Here is a 21,291-nt window from a genome sequence, read left to right as displayed (position 1 = left end):
TTCATTTGGTGGTGTGAGAATCCAGCGTTGCGAGAGTTCGGTGTTGGTGGTGGTCGTGCTTGAAGGTGAAGGTGCAGTGTTCCTCCCCTCCCAGGTGCGTAATAAACCCTAAAACAAACATTTTAACCTTAAACGAATGTGAGCATCCGTCAACGGATGTCAACATCCGTTGAAGGTAAAATGGATGTCGACATCCGTTTTGACCTTCGCGGCGGGCGACTGAAAAACAACAGCAACACATGTTAAAACCAAATAGATTTACAGATTTAAACTAATCTAGGATGGAGATGAAAAACCAGATCCCGCTTGATCTACGTCATCTGCACCAGGAATTAACACCAACAATGAAAGGAAACAAACAGAAAAGGGAAGAGAAGGTTGAAAGAAAAAGAAATAAAAGGAAGAAGAAAAGCTTAAACGGAAATGACAAGTGAAGAGAGAATCCGTGAAAGATGTGGTGGTGGGGTGCAGCCGCGAGAGTGAAGAAGAAGTGAGTGGTAAAATTAGGGTTTTGAAATATGTTAAAAAATCCCAAAAGGTAAAAGTAAAAAAGTTAAAATAGAAGGGTAGTTTTGGAAATAAAATAAATTGGGAAGGTGGAGGAAGTAAGGAGTGGTGGTGGAGGGAGCAACACCCTACTCTTAAAATAAGTCACGCAATCGCTAGCCCAACTGCAGCCCAATCCTACTAACCGATCGGTCAACTCTCTTAACCGCTTAGTCTGGATATCATACTATACAAACATAGTAATGATTCTTTGACACACTTTAATTTTTTACATTCATTTAACACTATCTTTTTTATTTTGTATTCTCTCATTTCTTAAAAAAATACAAAAGTTTCCGTTATGATCATTTTATCTTTATATTATATGTATGTAAAAGTAATCTATTCGAGTTCTCTTCCCTTTTCGTGTTTTTCATTCTTCTTTGCAAATGTTTCCCATCTCGCTTTTTCCATCATTTTCCCACATAGCACCTCCACTCACTGCTTGTACACATGCATATGTCTCCTTGCACTGCCACCACGACTGCCTTCACACAGCGTCTCCACAAGAACCCGCCCTGGGTTGAGCGCCTCCACACCTTGATTTTGGTCCAACACTACCTTCGCGCTGCTTCTTCGGTCTAGCCCTTCTTTCGCTCCATATTTTTGGTCCAGGCCAACGTCTGTCTTATTTCTGGTCCAAACCCTCCTTATCGCATGTGTTTTTCTTGGTATTCTTTTCATGGCCGTTTTGATCTTCTTCCTTAACCTACAAAATTTTCCCTCACTTTTTCGTGCCCTGACCATTTTCTCTAGGATTTTCCCGCACTTTCCCTACCGCGATTCCTCTATACAGAGCTTTCCAAGAATGGCCAAAGTACAAGAAGATTGTGAAACTTCTCATCTAATATCAGGGTAATTGAATAGTTTTTTAAACATAAATGTAGCTATGCTATGTTATGTATGATGTTAATGTGTTTTCTTCATATTAGTAGCCTCTCAAATAATAATTTGTTGATTAAATTTACTGTTGAATGTTGAAACTTTTAGTATTAATATTAATAAGTTATAGGAGTTTGAAATCTTTTTCATCTTAAGTAAAATAGGAGATAAGTAACTTTAATTTTGAGAAATAATAAAGTGAATTATGCGATGAGGAAGTTTTTGAGTAAAACAAATTTCTTGCAAGATTCTTTGTACACTTTTTCTACTTTAAGGAAGGAATAGTCAATATTATGAACCATAAATTACAACAAAACCTTTTTGAGTAAAGTTAATGCAGATAGCATTTTTTAACATATATGGTTCTGACACTGTAGGTTACAGAAACTTATGCTCACATTCTAAAAGTTATTGCACCTCAATATACTAATCTCCACATTCGCCATTAAAAATCCTTACGAACGAACAACATTAGTTCTTGAACATGTTAATAAGATAGGTTCTAATGTACTAGAATGCTTTTGATTGATAATTGAATATTGTAAAAAGTGAAAAAAAAATCACATACATCGATTTTGAATTATAACTTATGCAATAGCTTTTTTTTTACTTTATAAATATTTGTCTAGTAATTGATGTTAAATTATATGATGTTACATAAACATAAATTATAAAATATTCGTAAGGTGTAATACATCACCTGAAAAAAAAAAATCAAAAACAGTAAATTCTAACTCATTGGCTCATCTAATATTGTATTTAAGGTGAAGATAAAACAACAGAAAATAATGATACCGATAATGTATATGAAAAAAATCATAACATCGGAGAAGAATCATTATTATAAAAGCAAAAGAAAAAAGCTTATATGATGCGTCACTCATAAATAGTATACATATATTTGACTCAATTGGCATACATTCCCCACTTTAAATGAGAAGAATTATTCTTCAACAATTCGATGTGTAAACAATATAAAATCGTTGAAAAAAAAAATTCCTTCATTTATGTGGATTAATCTTTGTCAAATACATTTAGCTCTTTGTTATCGATCCTATTTAAATTATTAAATGGCAATTAAAAAACAGTTTTTATATTATCATTCAATTCATATAACAGGACGTTATTTCAATATTTTTTTTATTTCCTTTTTCTTGTGAGGACTAACTCAATTTGAAAAAAAGTCAAAATGATGAATCTCTGTCAAATTTGTTACCAAACACGAGGGGTTGATTATGAACTAGTTATAATTATACAAAGGAGGCTAAATTTTACGTATTCCTGAGTTATGAAAGAACAAATAAAAAAAATCAAATAGTCATCGGTTCTTAATTAATAATAATAAAAAAAAAACAGAGTACCTTTGGATAAGAATGTCCGGAAAACATTCAAATGTATTCAATTGATTAAATTTTAAATGATCTCATTTGAGAAAAGATTTAAATTTATTAAATTTTACTTTTTTTTATTTAGATAAAATATTTTAATTATCATTCAAGATAAAAAAAAATTTATTCAAACAGAAAATAACTATTACTAATTTAAAAATATTAATATCATTTTTTTAATATTGGTTAATGTTATATTTTGTCAAAATAGACAATTTTTATTGATGTTGTTTGAAATTAATTAAAATCAACTACAATATTAATTTAAGTTATTTTTATCATATTGATGACTGAAGAGTTTTTTTCTTTCTTTCTTTCTTTCTTTTACTTTCAGATTAATGTTGACTCAAAAAGTGAAGTCGAGATTAAAATAATATGTTAGTTGATTTTTTTTTTGTTAATAATAGAAAAAATATTAACAAAATTTTAGTAAGTAAAGTATTGATGTCGATCGCGATGATAGAAAAACAGACACTTATCGACTATTAATAAAAAAAATCTTTTCAATATTGGTTGAATTTTTTTGGACTAATATTAAATAAATAATAATAATAATTTGCAACAACAAAATGACCTTAATAAGTTAAATCGAATAAAATAACTCTTATGAACATTAAGAGAAAAAAATATTTAAACTTAAGCAAATTATAGTGATCCCAATAATAATATTCAAACCAAAATTGAAAATAAAATAAAAGTAAATTACATAAGAATTCCAAAATTTTCTTTTCATTTGAAGTTTGAAATGATCTAATTTTAAATAATTTAATTGTTTTCATGGGTTTTTCTTTTTAAAAAAAATGTTTTACTCAAACAACACAATTATCATAAACCAAAGTTTTCTTTATAAAAATAATTATCTTCTAAAAATTCCCCATCCAATGTAAATAATCATGAACATGTGAGTTATTGGTAGGTAAAGATTAGAGTGATTAAATTAAGTGATTTCTTTTTGTTTTCGCTTAACTAATTTAATTAAGGTTAACTTTATATTATTTTGTTTATTTTATAACTAAACTCATCCTTCTTTTTTGGGTGTACTTGGGTTACCGGTAAATAAAATAAAAACACAATTTACCAATAATATAATCTAAAATAAATTATTTAATATTATACTTTTGGTGAAATAACGATACTTATGTAATAAAGCATACAATACCTAAAATATATAATACCTTTATAACAAATTTGCCAGACAATTAATATGTTTATTTTGTGTTCATTAAATAGTTAGGTTAGGTTCAACAAGTTATTAAACTCGGTTATTTAATTAAATTATAAATTATTATGCTTGACCAATACCCACGGACTGAACTTAATTCACCAAAATGTAGTGGAATTAAATGGATTTCAAAATGTGACGTGACTTGTTACATCCTAAAAGTAACAATGGTGGAGAGATACTGCTAATTGTGGTGAGATGACCATCATACACATAGCAACAGTGAAAAAGTCATTACATATAAAATTCAATAATATGTAAAAAAATCAAATCTATGAATTCTTTTTCCTAGTTTTGAAACCCCCTTTTCAAAAATCTGTTTCCTGGTTCATTCTCCAAGCATAACACACCGAGTTAAAGTATTTAAACTGTTGTTGTCCATGATATAGAGTATGAGAATACATGCAATTGCGTAAAACGTTGGAGGATATATACATTTGCTTTTCATTCGAGTTGAGTGCATGAGAAAATCAATTTTTTGACAAGTTAATATTAAATCATTCATATACGTTAATTTATTATTATTATACCACACAAATGCATGAAAAAAAAGCATAAAATTTATGATGAAATCAACGTTCAAAATAAACTTGATAATTAAGGGTCAAATAGCCTTTTTCTCACTTGATAACGTCATGAGGGCGGTCAGGGATTGCGGCTCACTGCATGCATAATTCATCAGGTTTTTGTTTTTGTTGCATATAGTCACCATTTTCTAGTATTCATATTCTTACATGATTTTTCTGCATAAATTTGTAAACCCTTTTAATCTATACACAAACCATCTCTTATAAACATTCATAAAAGATGACATCATGGGAAGAAGAACGATGTTGTATGTGCAGTGTGTTTTTATCTGGCCTCCGACAATTCAACTTGTAATGATAAAGCATAAATATTAATGTCATCAACTTCAGCAAGAAACAATAGAAAGTTTCATGAACATCTTATGATGATTTGACACGAGAATCAAACGTTAATTATTCTTTGAAGAAATATAGCACTAACTTACACTTGAGTCTGAAACCTGAGATGAGTAATCATTTGTAATAGATGACAGGTTTATTGGAATTGGTATCCCACATGCCTCCTTCCTTCACATACTCAAGATACCTAGCAAATTCAGGCCTAGCTGTTGTCGTCTTCTTCCGCCGAAAATCAAAGAGGCTGAGAAGTGGGTGAATCTTCTTCTCCTTAGGTTTACTACTTCCCTTTCTCGTGGGGTTTCTCTGCAGATTCATCTCACCAAAGGTTGAAGCCATAGCTCGAGAAGGCAAACTTGTGCTCCTCTTAAAATCCTCATTTGAAGTTCCACTGCCACCATGTTCTTTATCTAATTTCTCATACCTAGAAGGGCTTTTCCGAGTGCTTGTGGATCTAAACATGTTGGACTGTGTTGAGTGAGAAAGAATGGTTGAGTTTTAGACGATGAAAGGAAAACGATTGGTGAGAGATAAATATTGTAGGATGATACAGGACATATTTTATATATTAGGTTTGGTTCGATTTTTCTACGTCTGTGCTCTTTGGTGTTATCCTTGGTGTTTTGTTTTCAATGTTTTGTATACAAAACATGAGGAGTGACTAAATTTTGGCTGACTTTGGTGCCGTCCCAACAAAACTCCATCCACAATTAATTGAAAGTCAAAAAATATAAATTGAGAATATGACATTTTAGTTTTTCTTGGCATACCAAGCTTTGTTTCCTCAGTCAAAGTGCCATTAATTGATGTCTCCATTAAATATTTATTACTTGCACATGAAAACATTGACACATTCAAATGAATTGGTGGGAAAACTTGACAAGATGGCGTGGCTGAGAAAGTTGATGTGAGAAACGAAACCATAGTTAGAAAAACGGTTTCATAAAACACACTAATACCATTTATTTTATCCTCTATGCTAAAAAAAAGACAAATACATAGTTAGAAAAACAGTTTCATAACACGTTATGTTATTATATTATTATATAAAAAATAATATTGTTATAATTATAATAATAACACAAGTTAATGTAATAACAAGGGAGAGAAGATATCGAAGTCAATTTATAACAATTGTGTTTTTCATAATCTGCTCCACTTCTTTTTTGTCAATTTCTCTGTACTTTTGTTTGACCCCTATAATCAGTATACTTTATTTTTACTCACTTTCTTTTAGTTCCTTCCTTTTTTTTTTTCCAATTTCTAACCTATCAAACAAAGTGTTAAAATTTAACCATCGATGCCTGTATAATCTATGATGTTATTTTGGGACAATTTCTATTTAGCACTTTTAATAAAATAAATGCTCATGATGGAGACATCGTTGTGTAAGTTCTAAATAAAATTCGAATCAATCTGAGATGCCTACCAATATTCTTGACTGCAATTTAAAGTTCTTTTGTTATACATTAACGACTTGGTTGAGTGAAGCTTTGAAAACCTACCCACACACGCAAGAAATGCACATGCACAGTTCGTTGAAAAAATTACTGATGGATAATTTTATTATGTTGCTTGTTATTATTGTTTTCACCACTTGATATTATAGAAGGATTGAATTTACATTTTTAATTAAGTTTAATATAGCTCAAATACACTCCTAAAAACTACCTAAATTAATAAAAAGGAAGAAAAATATAGGAAAGTGGCATTTTAAAAATTGAACTTGATATTAATTGTTTAATAAACTGTAGTGGTAATATTCCCAGTAGTTAAGTATACCGTCTAATTAGTTTTTCATTGTTATATAATTGAGTATGACAAAAATTAAGTCTTTTATATATCAATAATGTATATCAATAATGTGTACATTATTGATTATATTTTTTTAAAAAGTAACACTAATTGAATTTATAATATATAAAAATCCTTATTTTTTGGTTGAGACTTGACTATAAGCTGTTCTGAATTTGAGAAGTAGCCCAAAGAAACAAACCACTATGACAGAGTCTGCCAATACTTTCCAGTGGCCTGTTGATAAGCAATTGTACCATGAAATACAACCCAAACAGTGTTGCAACAATTGTCATTGTTTTCGTGATGCTTTTCAGTCCAACCTTCTAATGTATGACATTTAGCCGTGTCAAGTTTCAAAGTTTTATATCTAAGGTAAACTCAAATTCAGTTCTAACAAGAGCCAAAAGTTATTGTAAAAAAATCGCCTTTAGTCCCTTTTCACTGGCCAATGACAATATTACTTTTGTTAAAATAAAATAATAATATCTTGCTAATTATATACTGGGATGAAGACTAAAACACAATGACTGTTCAGAATTACTAAAATGTCTATGAAATTATAATGATCATAGAAATAACAAAAATATTTGTATACGGACAGATAAAATTTATAGCATACTTACGTATATTTATTATTTGCAGATAATAGATGATAGTGAATAATAAATATTTTAATACTAATTTATAAATAAATTGACTGTAATAAACTTTCAAGTATTTATTATCTATAAAAAATGAAAATGAAAATTTAATTTATTAAATTTAATTTAATTTAAATTTAAATTAATTTATATTTTATTAAATTTAATTTAATTAAAATTAAATTTATATTTATATTTACTTTATATTATATTATATTTTATAATATTTTTTTATTATTTTATTTTAAAAATTTATAAAATATTTTATTTTAAATATCTGTAAATATTCATTGATATATTCGTAAGTATATTTTAAATTAATATCTGATGATAATAAATGGATAACAAATGAATTTTTTGTTGTTGCAAATAATATGATAGATAATAGAATGACACTACTTCTGCCTAACATGTCATCCCTAGTTGTTCTAATCCCGACAATCCCTCTCCAAAATTAAAGTCTGAATTTAGCGCCACCTTGGACACATTCTCCCTCTTTTAAGCAGTTCGATAGTTGCGTCCATGCCTATGGAACTAACTAACAAAACTTAATGTGACTGAAATTTTTAACAAATACGAATGTTAATACATGATAATAAGATGTGCAATATGAACAATAGCTAATCTTGCACCACTAAACTAGGGTAAGTAGGCAATCTTGTTAAATATGGCTTCGATAACATCCAACGAATTTTGTCCACTTTCTTTCTTGGTACCTTTTTTTCTTAAAGATTATTAATAAGTGATAATAACAAATATTTTGCTCATACAAATTGCCAATTTAGCTTCTACAGCTTCATAATTTATGTATCTATTTACTCTTGATGAGACTATTACAACAGAACATATACTTTGACAAAATAATTATAAAAGTTTTTGGAAGCTGGGACTGCGTGCCTTCCGGCAAAGGTGAGGCTTCTATACACAATTGCAAGAGAAAGGGAGAGAGAAAAACCAGACCTGGGCCGCCAGGCATGTTACCGCTCCTCTGAGTTGAATTTGTTCCAAGCTTCCTGAAGTAGATGAAGTATAATAATTAGTGAAGTGTATGAAGCTTAACCGAACTACAAAGCTTTGTCATTAAATAACTAGAGATGAAGCATAAAAAGCAATAAACTTAAACTGCCAGGTGAACTCATCAAATAATGTGATAAATGAATATTATAAGTGAAATCAAGTTCATTTCATTTTTGGCCTACTCATGATTTTGTTTTGCTTAATCCTACTAATGCTTTTGTTGTACAGTGTAAAGTGTTCATTCTAAATAGTTTACCTTCCACAGTATCCACTTAGTGAACCAGGAACATTTTTCCTACTCCTTATCCATACCAGGTACAGGACATTTTTTTGCAACAAAAAAATGAATAAAACTAACAAAGTCAAAGATAGCTTGTATGCATTACACACCTTCAAAAGATCAAAAACTTTTTCACATATGTATTTGTGTTGAATACTAGCCCCACGTTGCTGTAATTTGTCAGGATGAACACACAGGGTGGCCTTCCTGTAAGCTTTCTTCACAGCAGCAGAAGTAATGACCTCCGTCAATGGGATTGATTGCCACCCAGAATCAGGCCCAAGGATCTGACAAGTAAAAAAAGTTAAAAATGGAACCAATTTTAGATTATTATGGATGGTTGCTCATCGCAACTCAAAAGGTTACAAATTGCAGAAGTTTTAAACATCTTGATCAAGCATCCCAATAGATACATATCTCATTATGAGACACGTCACCTCGACCTAAACATGACAGACTATACTTTGTTTATTTGTGCGAAATTGGGAGTAGGAGGTTATAGAAGCAGCATAAACCTAGTTCAGAATATGTGCACCTACATATTGCAATGTAGAAAGTAAGGCACGCAAGTTTCCTTCTTTTCCACCTGACCACCTCCTTACTTCAGCATCCAGAGTCTCTGATAGTCTCTGCAAACAGCAGCAGACTTGAGTAACCAATGAGCCACATAAACAACAATTTATACAAAGAGAAAAATTATATGGATCACATTTCTCTCAGCTTGCTCCTTCTGAGCTAGAAGGTCACGCATATTCTTTTCTGCCAAAGCTTTTGCCTGAAATTTGCAGAAAATTCATCATTATGTCATTGTGTATGTGCATTTATATTTGATCATCAAAAGATTGAAGATCTTACTGCACGCTCAGCTGTTCGGCGATGCCTCTCCAGTCTAGCTCTACATCTCTGAGCTGATTCACCTTCTCTTTCTGATCTCTCAGAAAAAGAGGCAGCTTTAAAGAAATTGAAATATTTAGCCAAGATTAATTAGCAGGATATGGTAAAATATTAAACGAGACTACATACTAAAGCATTGCAGGAACAATTTTACATACCACCATAAAGAGAATATGGATGTCTGGAAACCGTTGAGGGGCTAGAGTTCTGAAACTGTGGATCCAGCATATCCTATTATTTAATTCATTAGAAATATGATGGACAATGCACAATTTATCAACAATAGATTTAAACAGATACTTACTGAGGATGAAGAGTCCTGTCTTCCACAAAAATTGTCAGATACAGATCTCTCTAACGGTTCTCTGGACTCAAACGCAGTCCTTTCATTCTTTAACTTCTCCAGGGCCCGGTCTTGAGCCTCTGCAGTTGCTCTTTCTACAGCAGCACGTTCTGCTTTCAATCTTGCCTCTGTAGTTTCTTTATCAATGTGTGACTTGTCCCTGGCCTCAGCACATGCCTTCTCAAGTCTTTCCCTGGCCTCTGCCAGAGCTTTGTACCGTGCTTCCATAGTTGCTCTTTCAAATGCAGCCCTTTCTTCCCTTTCACAAGCTTCAGCGTATGCCCTATCCCGAGTCTCAAAAGTTGCTCTATCAACAGCCATTCTATCTTTTTCCCTTTCCCTTTCCCTCTCGGCCTCCAGCACTGCTTTCTCAACTTCTTTTTCTCGCTCTTTTTCTCTATCCACCTCCTCTTCCATCTTTCTAAGACGATCATTTTCCGACTCATTTTCTCTTTTCATCCTTTCAGTATCTTTAATTATTGCAGATTTTTCATTAATACTCTTAGTTTTGCTTTCTGTGGATTGACCAATATGAAACAACTGGGCAGTTTTCTGAGCATTTACAGTCTCCTGAACAACAGGTTCAGCGGTTTCTGTGCTCCTTCTGCAATCAACCTTTGTCACTGTGTCTTCCTCCTTTTCTGACTGGGTTTTTGAATGCTCTGCATCTCCTGCAGTCATTTGTTCGGGTGCACTGAACTTTACATCATCCAGTTGATTTTCCATCCCTACCCCTTTCAATTGCTTTTCTCCAACTTTGCATTCAGTTCTCATCTTTCCAATATTTCGGTCAGCAGCAGATTCTTTGAATACCTTCAGTTTCCTAATAAATTCTTCATGCATGGAGGCTGATTGAGTAGCTAGATCTTCGTCACTCTCTATTTCCCATGTCTCATCAGTTGCTTTAGCATTCTTCGTGTTTCCCCCGTCTTTCCTTTCCTTGTCATCCAAAGCCTTGTTCAGTCCCTTACATTTTTCCATTCCACCATCTTTGTCCATATTCTCAGATTGCTCCAGGTGTCTATTCTCATTTGATACAGCTACACTCCCTTCCATGGCAAATGTTTGGCTTGATGTGCTCTCGGTGACTTTTTTCTTTTGATCCTCACTCAGCATCCTATTAATCTGTTCTTGCACTGGAGTTTGATTCATAACTTTCTGAATCCCTTCCCCGTCCCCTGATTCTGAAAGTCTATTTCCTTCTCTATGCCCATCATAAAAATCTTCAAATTCCTTTGTACTTTGATCTTTTTCATATGCCTTATTTTCCCTCTGCTTAGAAGCCTCTTTCAGCCTTATCTCCTTTACTTCCAGTTCAATGTCTTCCTTAAGCCACTTTCCATTCTCATCCCACCTGAAGGCAGGTATTACGCCTCCATCACTTTCTTCATTTTCAAAAGAACTTTTGAAGCTTTTCTCAATTTCTACTCTTTCGTGAGCTTCTTTCAGTCCCTTATTCATCTGAATCCGTTTACCTAGTTTCGATCTCATTTCTTTTTCACTTTTGCATGTTTCCTCAGTGTGATCAGATTCAAAAACCACATTTGATCTTTCAACAATATTTTCCAGATTCCCAGAACCTTTCAGTTTTTCCTCCTGGTCAGTTTGTCCTATAGCAAAAGCTTCACTTTGTGTTTTTTTATTTTCCTCCATTTTCTCAGAGTGCTTGCGCCTATTCATGTTCTGTTGTTGCTTTTCAACATCCCTTAGTTTCTTCTGATTTTCCCTGAGTCCCGTGGCCTGCTGAATGTCATTTGCTATTTGTCTATCCACTTCTATGAGTTCATGGATTTCTGCTTGTTTATGCTCTCCGTGTCCCATCTCACACATGTCTTCCATGATTGCGGATTGGTCAGCTTCAATTACTTTCTTTTCACTTTTTCCATGCTGGTGGGCTATTTTTATACTCTTCTCATTTTCTTCCTCCTCAAATACTTTGGGCATTTTTTCCCTCTTCATGTGCTCTCTTTGCCTCCGTTTCAAATTAGATCCTTCAGGATTCATAATGTTTTCATCATGTTCACGAGCCTCTTTTGTTGTTTTATATTTTTTCTCGTACTCCTCCACCTGATAATTTCCTTCCGTTGCTTTTACTTGTTTACACTTTTCTAGCACATTAGATGTCTCTCTTTCCTTCTGACCATGCTTTTGAGCTCCAGTACCTTGCATCAAATTCTTACTCTGCTTTGCAGTTTGAGTTACCATTCTAGATTCTTCCATTCCCGCCAATTCAAAAAATTCATATTCATCTTTCCATGTTCCAACTTCTGTGCTTCCATCGGATTCTATAGATGATCGGGATTCCATTTTGTTCTTTTCCTCAAAAATGTTTACCGCTCTTTTCCCTTCTAAATTGTCTATAGCTTCTGGGGAAGCTTTCTTAAATTCCTGCCTGTCATCTGTGACAGATAATTTTGCATTTGAATGTCTCCAGTCATAACTTCCCAGCGCTGTCTCATCATTCAAGCTATTTAATCCAGTGATATCCTTACAAATCTTTGCTTCATTAACTTTTACATCATAACCTGATTTTAAATAGGTTTCACAATCCCATTTCTTTCTCCCTTTTAATTCTTTGGTACTCTTAAGTTTTGCTTCTGCTCTAAGCATTGCTTCATTCATAGCATCAGCAGAAGCTGTAGCAGACGAATTCATATGATCCTCCGCATCAAAGAAAGGTGGTGAAACAGCACCAGGTGTCTCTTCTGAAGCAACCAGTCTGCTGTTTGAATGAAGTCCACACATGTCCTTCATTGCATCAAGTACAGGAGGTGGACGAGATGGAGGAGGCACTTGAGAAGGGATACTTCTGAGGTTGATGTCAGACACACTTACGAACATCTCACCAGAATGAGAATCCTTTTCGCTTCCTCCATTTTGAAGATTTAGATCACTGTCAAAAGTCTGTTCCCCAGAGGTAAAATTGCGTAGTTTTGACATGGTTGTTGCCCTTGGGTGGTCTCCCTTCACTTTCTCGGCACTAAATTCCATATCAAGATCAAGATCAATATCATCAGCAACTTGACCGGAGGAATCGGTTCGATGCAATTCTGTAGTTTCATCGTATACTTGTCCGAAACCAGGAACAGCATGCAGCTGACTCGACTGATTTTTCCCCTTTGACATATGTTCATTGCTTGTACCATTGACCTTATTATGATACAGAATGTTCGATCCCACATTACCATCAACAGAGTGGAAAATATTTCCATTCCAAAAGCTTTGATTAATTGCAGATTGATCTAACTCTTCAGAAAATGAATCAGTTTCTGCAGGACTCCTGTAAATGATGAAAGTTCATGATTACATTGCAGAACTATTTGCATTGAATACAGTCTAAGCAACATTTGAATTTGTTGACGTAAACTGAAACCAATAATCTGTGTGTATGTACTTAGCGCAATTAAGCAAATTTAACAACATGCACAAAAATACTTTAAAGCATAAGACCTGGAATTACAGATATCAAGAGTCCACGATTCCATATATCATAATAAACTACAACTAGTTCACCACTTGAACTGTTAATCTCCAACACACTAATCCTGTTTCACTGGAAAAACAAAAGTGACTAAAGATCAAAGTCCTCAAGAGCAAAAGCGACCCCCAATTTCATCACAGAAGAACTAATTTTCCAAGCACACAATTCATTAAATTAAATCACAAGAACGCCCCACCCCTAACCAAATGCGACGATTTCCCTCCATCAAAGTCATTAAATCACTCTAAAAGAGCCAAACATAAAAACGAGCAAGAAACTCAGTTGCCAATCCTCTAAACTACTCCTCGCATAAAAGAAAACAGAACCCGCGAAGGGATCGCGAACTAAAAAAACGAAGTAAGGTAGTTAGCTAGGAGAGTAGCAGCATTGGCATTACCAGGCTTCTTCAGAGGAGGCAGCGTTGAGAGCAGTGTGGCGGTGAAATAAGTTGTCGGACAGAAGCTCAAAATCCAACGCACCGAAAACTTCGGTGTAGTTGAAAGAGTGGCTTCGGGGATCGAAGAAGGCATCGGCGTCGTGGACGGCGGGAAGATCGAGCAATGGAATGGAGGAAGCGCGTGCGGTGTGGAAGCTTCCGAAAATCTCACGGTAGTCTTCGAAACGAGGGGAGAGGGTTGAAACGCCGAACTTGGGAGGACCACCGTAAACGTCGTCGTATAGAGTCTTACTGGAGGAGAAGGTCCCATTGCTGTTGATCTTGTTAGAGAGCGTGACGCCAGCTTTGTTCGGTTGCCGAGAATGCGCCATTGGTTTTCTTCTTCTCTACGGTCACTCCTGCTTCTCTGAGTGGAGTGAAGTGTAGCGTGGTGTGCAGAAACTGTCAGGGAACGACCAAAAGAGAGTGAAAATTCCAAGGTGTAAAACATAAAGATGAAGCGTGAAATGACGATAACGGTCTTAAAACAGTGGACATTTCTTTGAATATTTAATGAACAAAACATAAGTTTTCTTTGTTAATATTCACCTTATGGTTTCATTTATTGTTTTTATACTTTTAATTTGTTACCATGTTCTAAAAGGTGAAAATGAAAATGATGAATTTAATGTGGAAAATGTGGGTTGAAATATGGGAAAATCTATGTTTACTACAAATGAAATGAAGCGAGATCCATGCCGATTTATTTATGTTAAAAACAAGCAGACAAAAACAAAGGTGATGCATTCCGGTACTGTCCTATGTTGTATAATTGGAGTTAGATTTGTTTGTTTGGACTTTGTACGTTGTGGGGTAAATGTCTCAATCAACTTTTTATTCTTCTTTCCTCGATTATAATCCACCAACTTTATGCTTATTTTAGACCGTTGATAAATTAATTAAATTTTGTAAAATTAATTATGTATACAAGGCGCCTCGTTCCTAATTTTTATTTGAGTGTTTGGATAATATATATTAAAAGGTGATTTTAAAAGATAACTATACTGTTTGAATAGTTTGAATTAAAATTGATGTTGAACGGTAATCATGGAAACAAACAGAGCCTTGTAGAAGATGCAATGGAATTAAAAATAAAGGTGCAATGGAATGGGACCTTGTGTTGGCCACTTCATTTTTACTATTAAGTCACATTGTTGGATATATTCACCTTTCCAAACTAAAAATAAAAAGTAAACGTTCTGTTTATTGCCCTCTTTTAATATCTATTTATTGTTTATTATAATATAAAAAATATTAAAAAACTTATTTTCTTATTGAGATTTATTTTGTTAACAAGAATCTCAATTATTAGTCTTTTTTATTATCACATGTCAATAAAGAGCTCATTTATTTACGTTTTTACTCATGATTTATATTTAAAGTATTAATTTATTTTTTCTATTTATTATAATATAAGGAAAAAAGTATTAAAGAAGTTACTTTTGTACTTATGTTTATTTGTCAATAACTATGTTAGTTTTTTAATTATTTGATATTTTTCATTTTTTGTCACATGTTTTTAGAGAAGTAAGTTATATTTTTATCCATGATTTGTATTTAAAATATTTTTTATAATTACTTCATCATTTATATAATTTATAATTATTTCATTATTTAATATATTTTATTTTTATTTCATAAAATAATATTATATAAATAAATTATTATTATTTCTATACTACTCTTCTTTTTATGATATTTCATTACTTAGTCATTTGATAAAATAAAATTTTAAAAACATGTTTTAATTTCATTTTATGAAATACTATTATTTAAAAAATAATAATAGTTTTATCATAAAAAAATCATCAATAATAAAACATATTCATGTTAAATTATAATATAAATATTTTTATAATGAGTATTTAATTTAAATTAATATTATCTAATGAAAATTGTATTTAATAATTTATTTCAAAGTTTTAAAATATATATCTATTATAATTACTGTTAAAATTGATTAAAATTTGTGAGTCAACTTGACCGTTTGAACTAGATTAAATTAAAAAAAATTATAAAGACCAAAAATACATTTGATCTAATAAAAATTTGAGTTATTCTATCTAAATTCAATTCGTGATAAGTCGAGTTGGCTTATCAACTCAAATATAAAAGAAATCACCTTATCTTAAAAAAAATCACCTCACTCTTAACTTAATAATCCAATTAAAAATACAAGCAATTTTTGAAAAAATGAGAGAAAAATCCAAATTTAAGATTATTTAAATTTTATTTAGTTTATAACTTAATATGAAAAGAATAACGTTATATTTATTTAAAAGTTTTAACTAAGTTAACATTGTAAGCTAAAATTTGATGATTAAAATATTAACTTAAAAATAAAAATTCATTAAAAGATAGTCAATTGAGTTGGGTTATAAGATTAATCATCTCCAACATTGGTAAATATTTAAGGTACATCATGTTACAAAGAATGAGTTAAAAATAACATTTTAATCGGAAAAAATATATTTCATGACAAATGACCAATTCAAATAGTGCATATTTAATTTTCCCTAAGTTTATTGTGTGATAAATATACTTTACTCTGTTGCGATATAATATTTTATTCAAGATATTGGCATGTGATTTCTGATTAGAACATATGCTAATTCATAAAAAAATTTATTTGTCTCAATAAAATTGTTTTGTATGAAAACATACATAGCCAATAAAATATAATCTATACTTATATATAACAAAAGTACACCTCTTTAATGTTTTATTTTGTTTTTTTAATTTTACCCTTTTAATTATTATTTTTAAAATTTAAATAAACATGCGTATACAGACATTATGCGACAATCGTATGTGTGTTTTTGACTAATTTTTTATAATTAATTTAAATTTTTAAGAAAACTAAAAAATTTGAAATAGAATACACAGTAAATATTTTATTTTATAATAAAAATATTATAATTTTATTTAGTTAAACTAACGAAAAAGACATAGTTATACTTTGACTTTCCGTGGAATCTTTTCTATGTCTAATAATTAGAATTATACTGAGGTTATTTTGAGTAATATTGTGCCATTTATTAATTAAATATTATCAAGACTCTTTCAGAGCATTGAAGCGAGAAATAAGTGTAGAGTTTAGTTTTACTGCAAATACTATCAAATAATTCCGTTGTCGTCCAGCGGTTAGGATATCTGGCTTTCACCCAGGAGACCCGGGTTCGATTCCCGGCAACGGAAATTTGTCTTTTTTGTTTAAAACTTCTAGTTGCATGGGTGAATTTATGTCACTACAAATTAAAAACACTTGTGCAGCTTCTCTAAATGGTGTATTTTATCTTTTAATTTTAAGACAACTTTAACACAATAAATTTTAAAAAATTTATTATATAAATTTGTATTATGGTTATAAAAATAAAAAAAATCTTATATAATTACAAATATTTATATTACATATATTATTAAAAGAATTTTATTTGTCATATCTTCATGTAATTTATTTAAAAAATTGTAATTGTCTTTAAATAAATATTAATTAAAGTTTTTTATTAATAATGATGATTAGAAAGAAAATGAAATATCTTAAAAAATTATATCAATTTTCGCTTTATAAAATTAAAATAAATTAAATTCATTTTTATATTAGATATCAGTATGTTTAAATTATTATATTTGATTTTATAAATAATTTAAATACATAAATAATTTATAATGAAATGCATAATGCATAATGCATGGCATGGACAGAAAAAAAAATATAATAATCCATAAAAGTACTGGTTCATCCAACATATCTGAACTGATATCTTTATTTTAAAGTACATTCCCAACTACAGTGCAGGAAGCTGCACGTGTCCATTGATGACTGTAACTATTACCAAACTGTTGAATTGCGATCATTATCCAGAAACAAAAAGTAAGGCTTCTTATTAAACACAGAGATGAATAAAGTCACGTGCAGCATGTGTTGACATTTGATATAACAGCAAAAGCTCTCCAAACTTATAGGAAACGAAAGCAGCCAGCCATTCTCCGGAAAATCGAACATAAAAGATACTAGAAAAAAAAGAAAGAAATTAAGCCTTGGGAGCTTTGTCTAGCAAAACTTTATCCTGAAGGTTAAGCTCAGCGGGTGTTTCTTGACCACCACCGAGTATTGAATCATATTCCTCACCACGAGGAGCAAATTTCTTGCTAAGAACTTTTACAAATTCTGTCTCCTCAAGTTCTTTTGCATTTTCAGCAGCATGAGCTTGAGCCAAATTGGAATAATTTAAGGCAGACTGTGAGAAGAAGGTCATTTCATCTTCTGTGAGCTTCCTCAGGAACTTTGCTGGATTACCTCCCCAAACCTGCAATTAAAAGCAGTCTTTCAGTTTAAAGATACAAGGACAATCTCATGCCTTATGTACATTAGATGAAGAAGACCTTTTGAACCATCCATTTAAATTTAGGTCTGAGTGGTTAGAAAACTTCCATTGATAACTCCAAGAAATCATAACACGTGTAACTTCATTTAATTTAAATATTCAAAAGACAGAGAGAGCAGAACAAATCACATTCCCATTCTCTCCAAAGGAAAACAGAAGGTTCATACAAACCTCTCCATAAGGGATCCTCGTATTCTGCCTAACAAGGGCTCCAGCAGCAACCATGGCATGTTTCTCAACATACACACCATCAAGCAAGGTTGCACCCATGCCAATAAATGCCTCATCCTCAACAGTACATCCTTGTAACACAGCACTATGACCTAAAATCACAGGGTCAAAACCTTATACAGAGTTCACACTAAAACAATGCTTAAGTCATTCACAAAATAATAATTCATCACATTCACTCACCTACAGTAACATTATCTCCAATGATTGTTGGTAAGACTTTTCCAGTTAAATTAGACTTGGCAACATGAACAAGAGAATTGTCTTGTATATTAGTTCCAGATCCAATAACTACGCCGTTAACATCACCTTCACACAAAGCATAATGTTCAGTCAGAGGTATAAAATAGCGAGAGAAGCATAAATATAGGAATGAGGAAACTGGGAAACATCAGAACTCAACTCCCGGATATATAGTATGCAATATGCCTGTAAATGATTATGAGTACATGCATATAACATAGCAAACGCAGAGGTACAACAGGTGCCTTTCACAGTCCATTGGAATGTGAGTTGAAGCAATGAAAAGTGAATGAGGAAACAAACGTCTGGTCCACACTATCTTACTCAGAAAGCAAAAAGAAATGCATAGTAACTTAATGCGTGATTGGATATGTTTTTGATAATTAATTTTTAATCAACGTGATTTATTAAAGTAATTCTGAGTAAATGTGAGAGTAATGTGATTTTTGGCTTAGATTAAAGATATTGGAAAATTGGTTTAGATACAAAATACAGCTGGGAAAATTGCAATAAAAATTGATTTCAGACAAGTAATCGCCCAAAATAGGTTTTAAGGTGCATACACATACACACTACTATGTAGGCGTCTTTAGTATTGCAATTTGTTAATTTGAAATGATATGCATAAGATGAGGTCTTAGAAAATGAATTAATATAACAGTAGCATATAAAGCAACAAACAAAAAGATACAAATAAGAGAAGTAATTCATAATGCAACACAAGTTTGACCTACAGCAAATGTGACAACATTGACAGGAAACGGAACTATGTAAAGTGATCTTCCACTATTTTTTTCTGTTATAATGTCAGTATTAAAAATATTGATATAAGAAAAAATATTTAATTGAAAACGCCTACGGTTCAAGTTCAGCCATTTTAGCCATTTTTGGGTGTGAGCTGCACGTGTCTCATTTGTCACTTCAAATTTATCATTATTATCTTTGTCCTGTAGTATGGCATTGTGGAACTTAAAGGACGTCACGTAACCTTTCTGGTCTTCAGGTTATTGTAAACTATAAAATGAATGTTGAAGCCAAGGATTTGGAACCACAAGCTTGAAAGGTATACACGGGACAGACATGATGACTCACATTAGTGTTGATGAAAAAGCTATTGCTAATGAAATCAATTAGACTGGAGTCTAAAACTTGAATTGGAATCATGTTTACCAAACAAACGTGGATCCAAGCATACCCTTGGCAAGAAATGAATTTGAAATTCCGTGAATGAAGGTGAGTGTTCGGATATAATAGAGGTACACTTACACATTTTGGTCCAGCTTGAATAAATTTCTCAATTGGTGCTTATAGAAAAAGAAAAAGAAGAAAAAAAATGAAAGAAGCCTATCCATAAGCTAAAACTAACTTTTACATAAACTAATTTATTAATATCACTCAAATTAGCTTTTCCAAAACCTTATTTTAACTTGTGCAGGAGCTGATTTTTAACTTACGAGAGAAGTCTATGACATTTATTGTTTCTTCTAAGAACAGAAAAGTCTATTTTGAAGGAAAAGTTCACTTCACTTGCAAAAGTTTTCCGTTAAGCAAGAAAATTACTAATTTCTCACCAGCCACACTTCTTCCTAACACATGCATTTCAGACAAATACAAATACTGATAGTGTGCCCGTGAGGCCGAGTCTCTGAACATTACGATTCCAGCAATTGAAGGAGAACCCAAAATCACTTAAAACGGTTTGCCATTCTTGTAGTTGTATTGTATCAAACAAGTGTAAAATAGACATTCATTTGTAAACCTATACGTTCCCAGGAAGGCTAATCTCAGACGAAGTAAACAAACCCTAATCACTGAAAATAAAATTTGGAAACAGCGTGATGGTGGTAGGGTTTACCTCTGAGAACACATCCATACCAAATGGAGGAAGCTGGGCCAACGTGAATATCGCCGAGGAGGGAGGCACTGGGGGCCACAAACGCATCCTTGTGAACGGAGGGACATTTGTCGAAGAGATTCATCAGAGGTCGATGCCTAGAGACTGTAAATTTGAAATCGAGATAAGAAGCATTGAAGATTGAAATGAAACCCAGATTAAATGGAAATGAAAATGAAAAGTTGAAGGAAATCATACGCTGTTCTTGGAAGAGGTAGTTGCCTTGGAGGCGAGAGCCAAGACGATCGATGGCTTGGCCGGTCTCTCGGATCCAAAATCCGACGGCGTAGAAAGCTCTGCCTAAGGTTCCCATTCTGCTATTACTAGTGGTTCGGGTACTGCCGCTTCACTTCTGCTCCGATCTTCTCTTCTCTCTCTCTCTCTCCTTCTCTTCTCTCTTCACTCACACCTCTAATTTCTGGAAAACATTTTCACTATTTACATCAATTTTGTACAGACCAAAAAAATAAATTAAAAGCCACTTCCATAGATTTAGAAATTTCATTTACCTTTTCAACAACAAAAAAAAGAGAAATTCACCTTCTTACAACCTGCTCCCTTTGTTTGAAATTAATACTGAAGGGTTGTGATTTAAGAAAATGTAAATAAAGGCTACTTACTCCCTTTTTATTAAAAAAAAATAATCTCTAGTTTGGGATGTGTTGAAAGTAGTCATATCTTTATT

At 32.2% G+C, this 21,291-nt stretch overlaps 3 protein-coding genes and 1 non-coding gene across 4 annotated transcripts; 1 reads left to right on the top strand and 3 right to left on the bottom strand.

The window, feature by feature from the left end:
• Positions 1 to 4,908: 4,908 nt before the first annotated feature.
• On the bottom strand, positions 4,909 to 5,573 carry LOC124833850 (uncharacterized). The gene has a single exon (XM_047308411.2). It carries the CDS (start codon positions 5,421 to 5,423, stop codon positions 5,079 to 5,081), a length of 345 nt encoding a protein of 114 aa, XP_047164367.1. The 5' UTR covers positions 5,424 to 5,573; the 3' UTR covers positions 4,909 to 5,078.
• Positions 5,574 to 8,138: 2,565 nt separating this feature from the next.
• LOC124833849 (uncharacterized) lies at positions 8,139 to 14,306 on the bottom strand. The gene is made up of 8 exons (XM_088100805.1): positions 13,812 to 14,306; positions 9,895 to 13,213; positions 9,749 to 9,821; positions 9,552 to 9,646; positions 9,406 to 9,471; positions 9,236 to 9,325; positions 8,807 to 8,983; positions 8,139 to 8,412 (listed from the first exon to the last, which is right to left on the bottom strand). Exons 1-8 carry the CDS (start codon positions 14,180 to 14,182, stop codon positions 8,377 to 8,379), a joined length of 4,227 nt encoding a protein of 1,408 aa, XP_087956931.1. The 5' UTR covers positions 14,183 to 14,306; the 3' UTR covers positions 8,139 to 8,376.
• Positions 14,307 to 16,976: 2,670 nt separating this feature from the next.
• Positions 16,977 to 17,048, top strand: TRNAE-UUC (transfer RNA glutamic acid (anticodon UUC)). The gene has a single exon. It is a non-coding gene; the product is annotated as a tRNA-Glu (tRNA).
• A 502-nt stretch (positions 17,049 to 17,550) lies between these two features.
• On the bottom strand, positions 17,551 to 21,130 carry LOC124833847 (gamma carbonic anhydrase 1, mitochondrial-like). Its single transcript, XM_088100997.1, has 6 exons — positions 21,116 to 21,130; positions 20,805 to 21,024; positions 20,568 to 20,711; positions 18,653 to 18,778; positions 18,410 to 18,561; positions 17,551 to 18,160 (listed from the first exon to the last, which is right to left on the bottom strand). The coding sequence occupies exons 2-6, from the start codon at positions 20,917 to 20,919 to the stop codon at positions 17,885 to 17,887; spliced, it is 813 nt and encodes a 270-aa protein (XP_087957123.1). The 5' UTR covers positions 20,920 to 21,024; positions 21,116 to 21,130; the 3' UTR covers positions 17,551 to 17,884.
• Between the last annotated feature and the right edge of the window lie 161 nt (positions 21,131 to 21,291).

Source organism: Vigna umbellata, chromosome 10 (assembly GCF_029865625.1).
Source record: "Vigna umbellata cultivar VRB3 chromosome 10, Vumbellata_1.0, whole genome shotgun sequence".
Classification (NCBI taxonomy): domain Eukaryota; kingdom Viridiplantae; phylum Streptophyta; class Magnoliopsida; order Fabales; family Fabaceae; genus Vigna; species Vigna umbellata.
The sequence above is the reverse complement of the archived record's forward strand: the minus strand, read 5'-3'. Positions and strand labels throughout refer to the sequence as shown.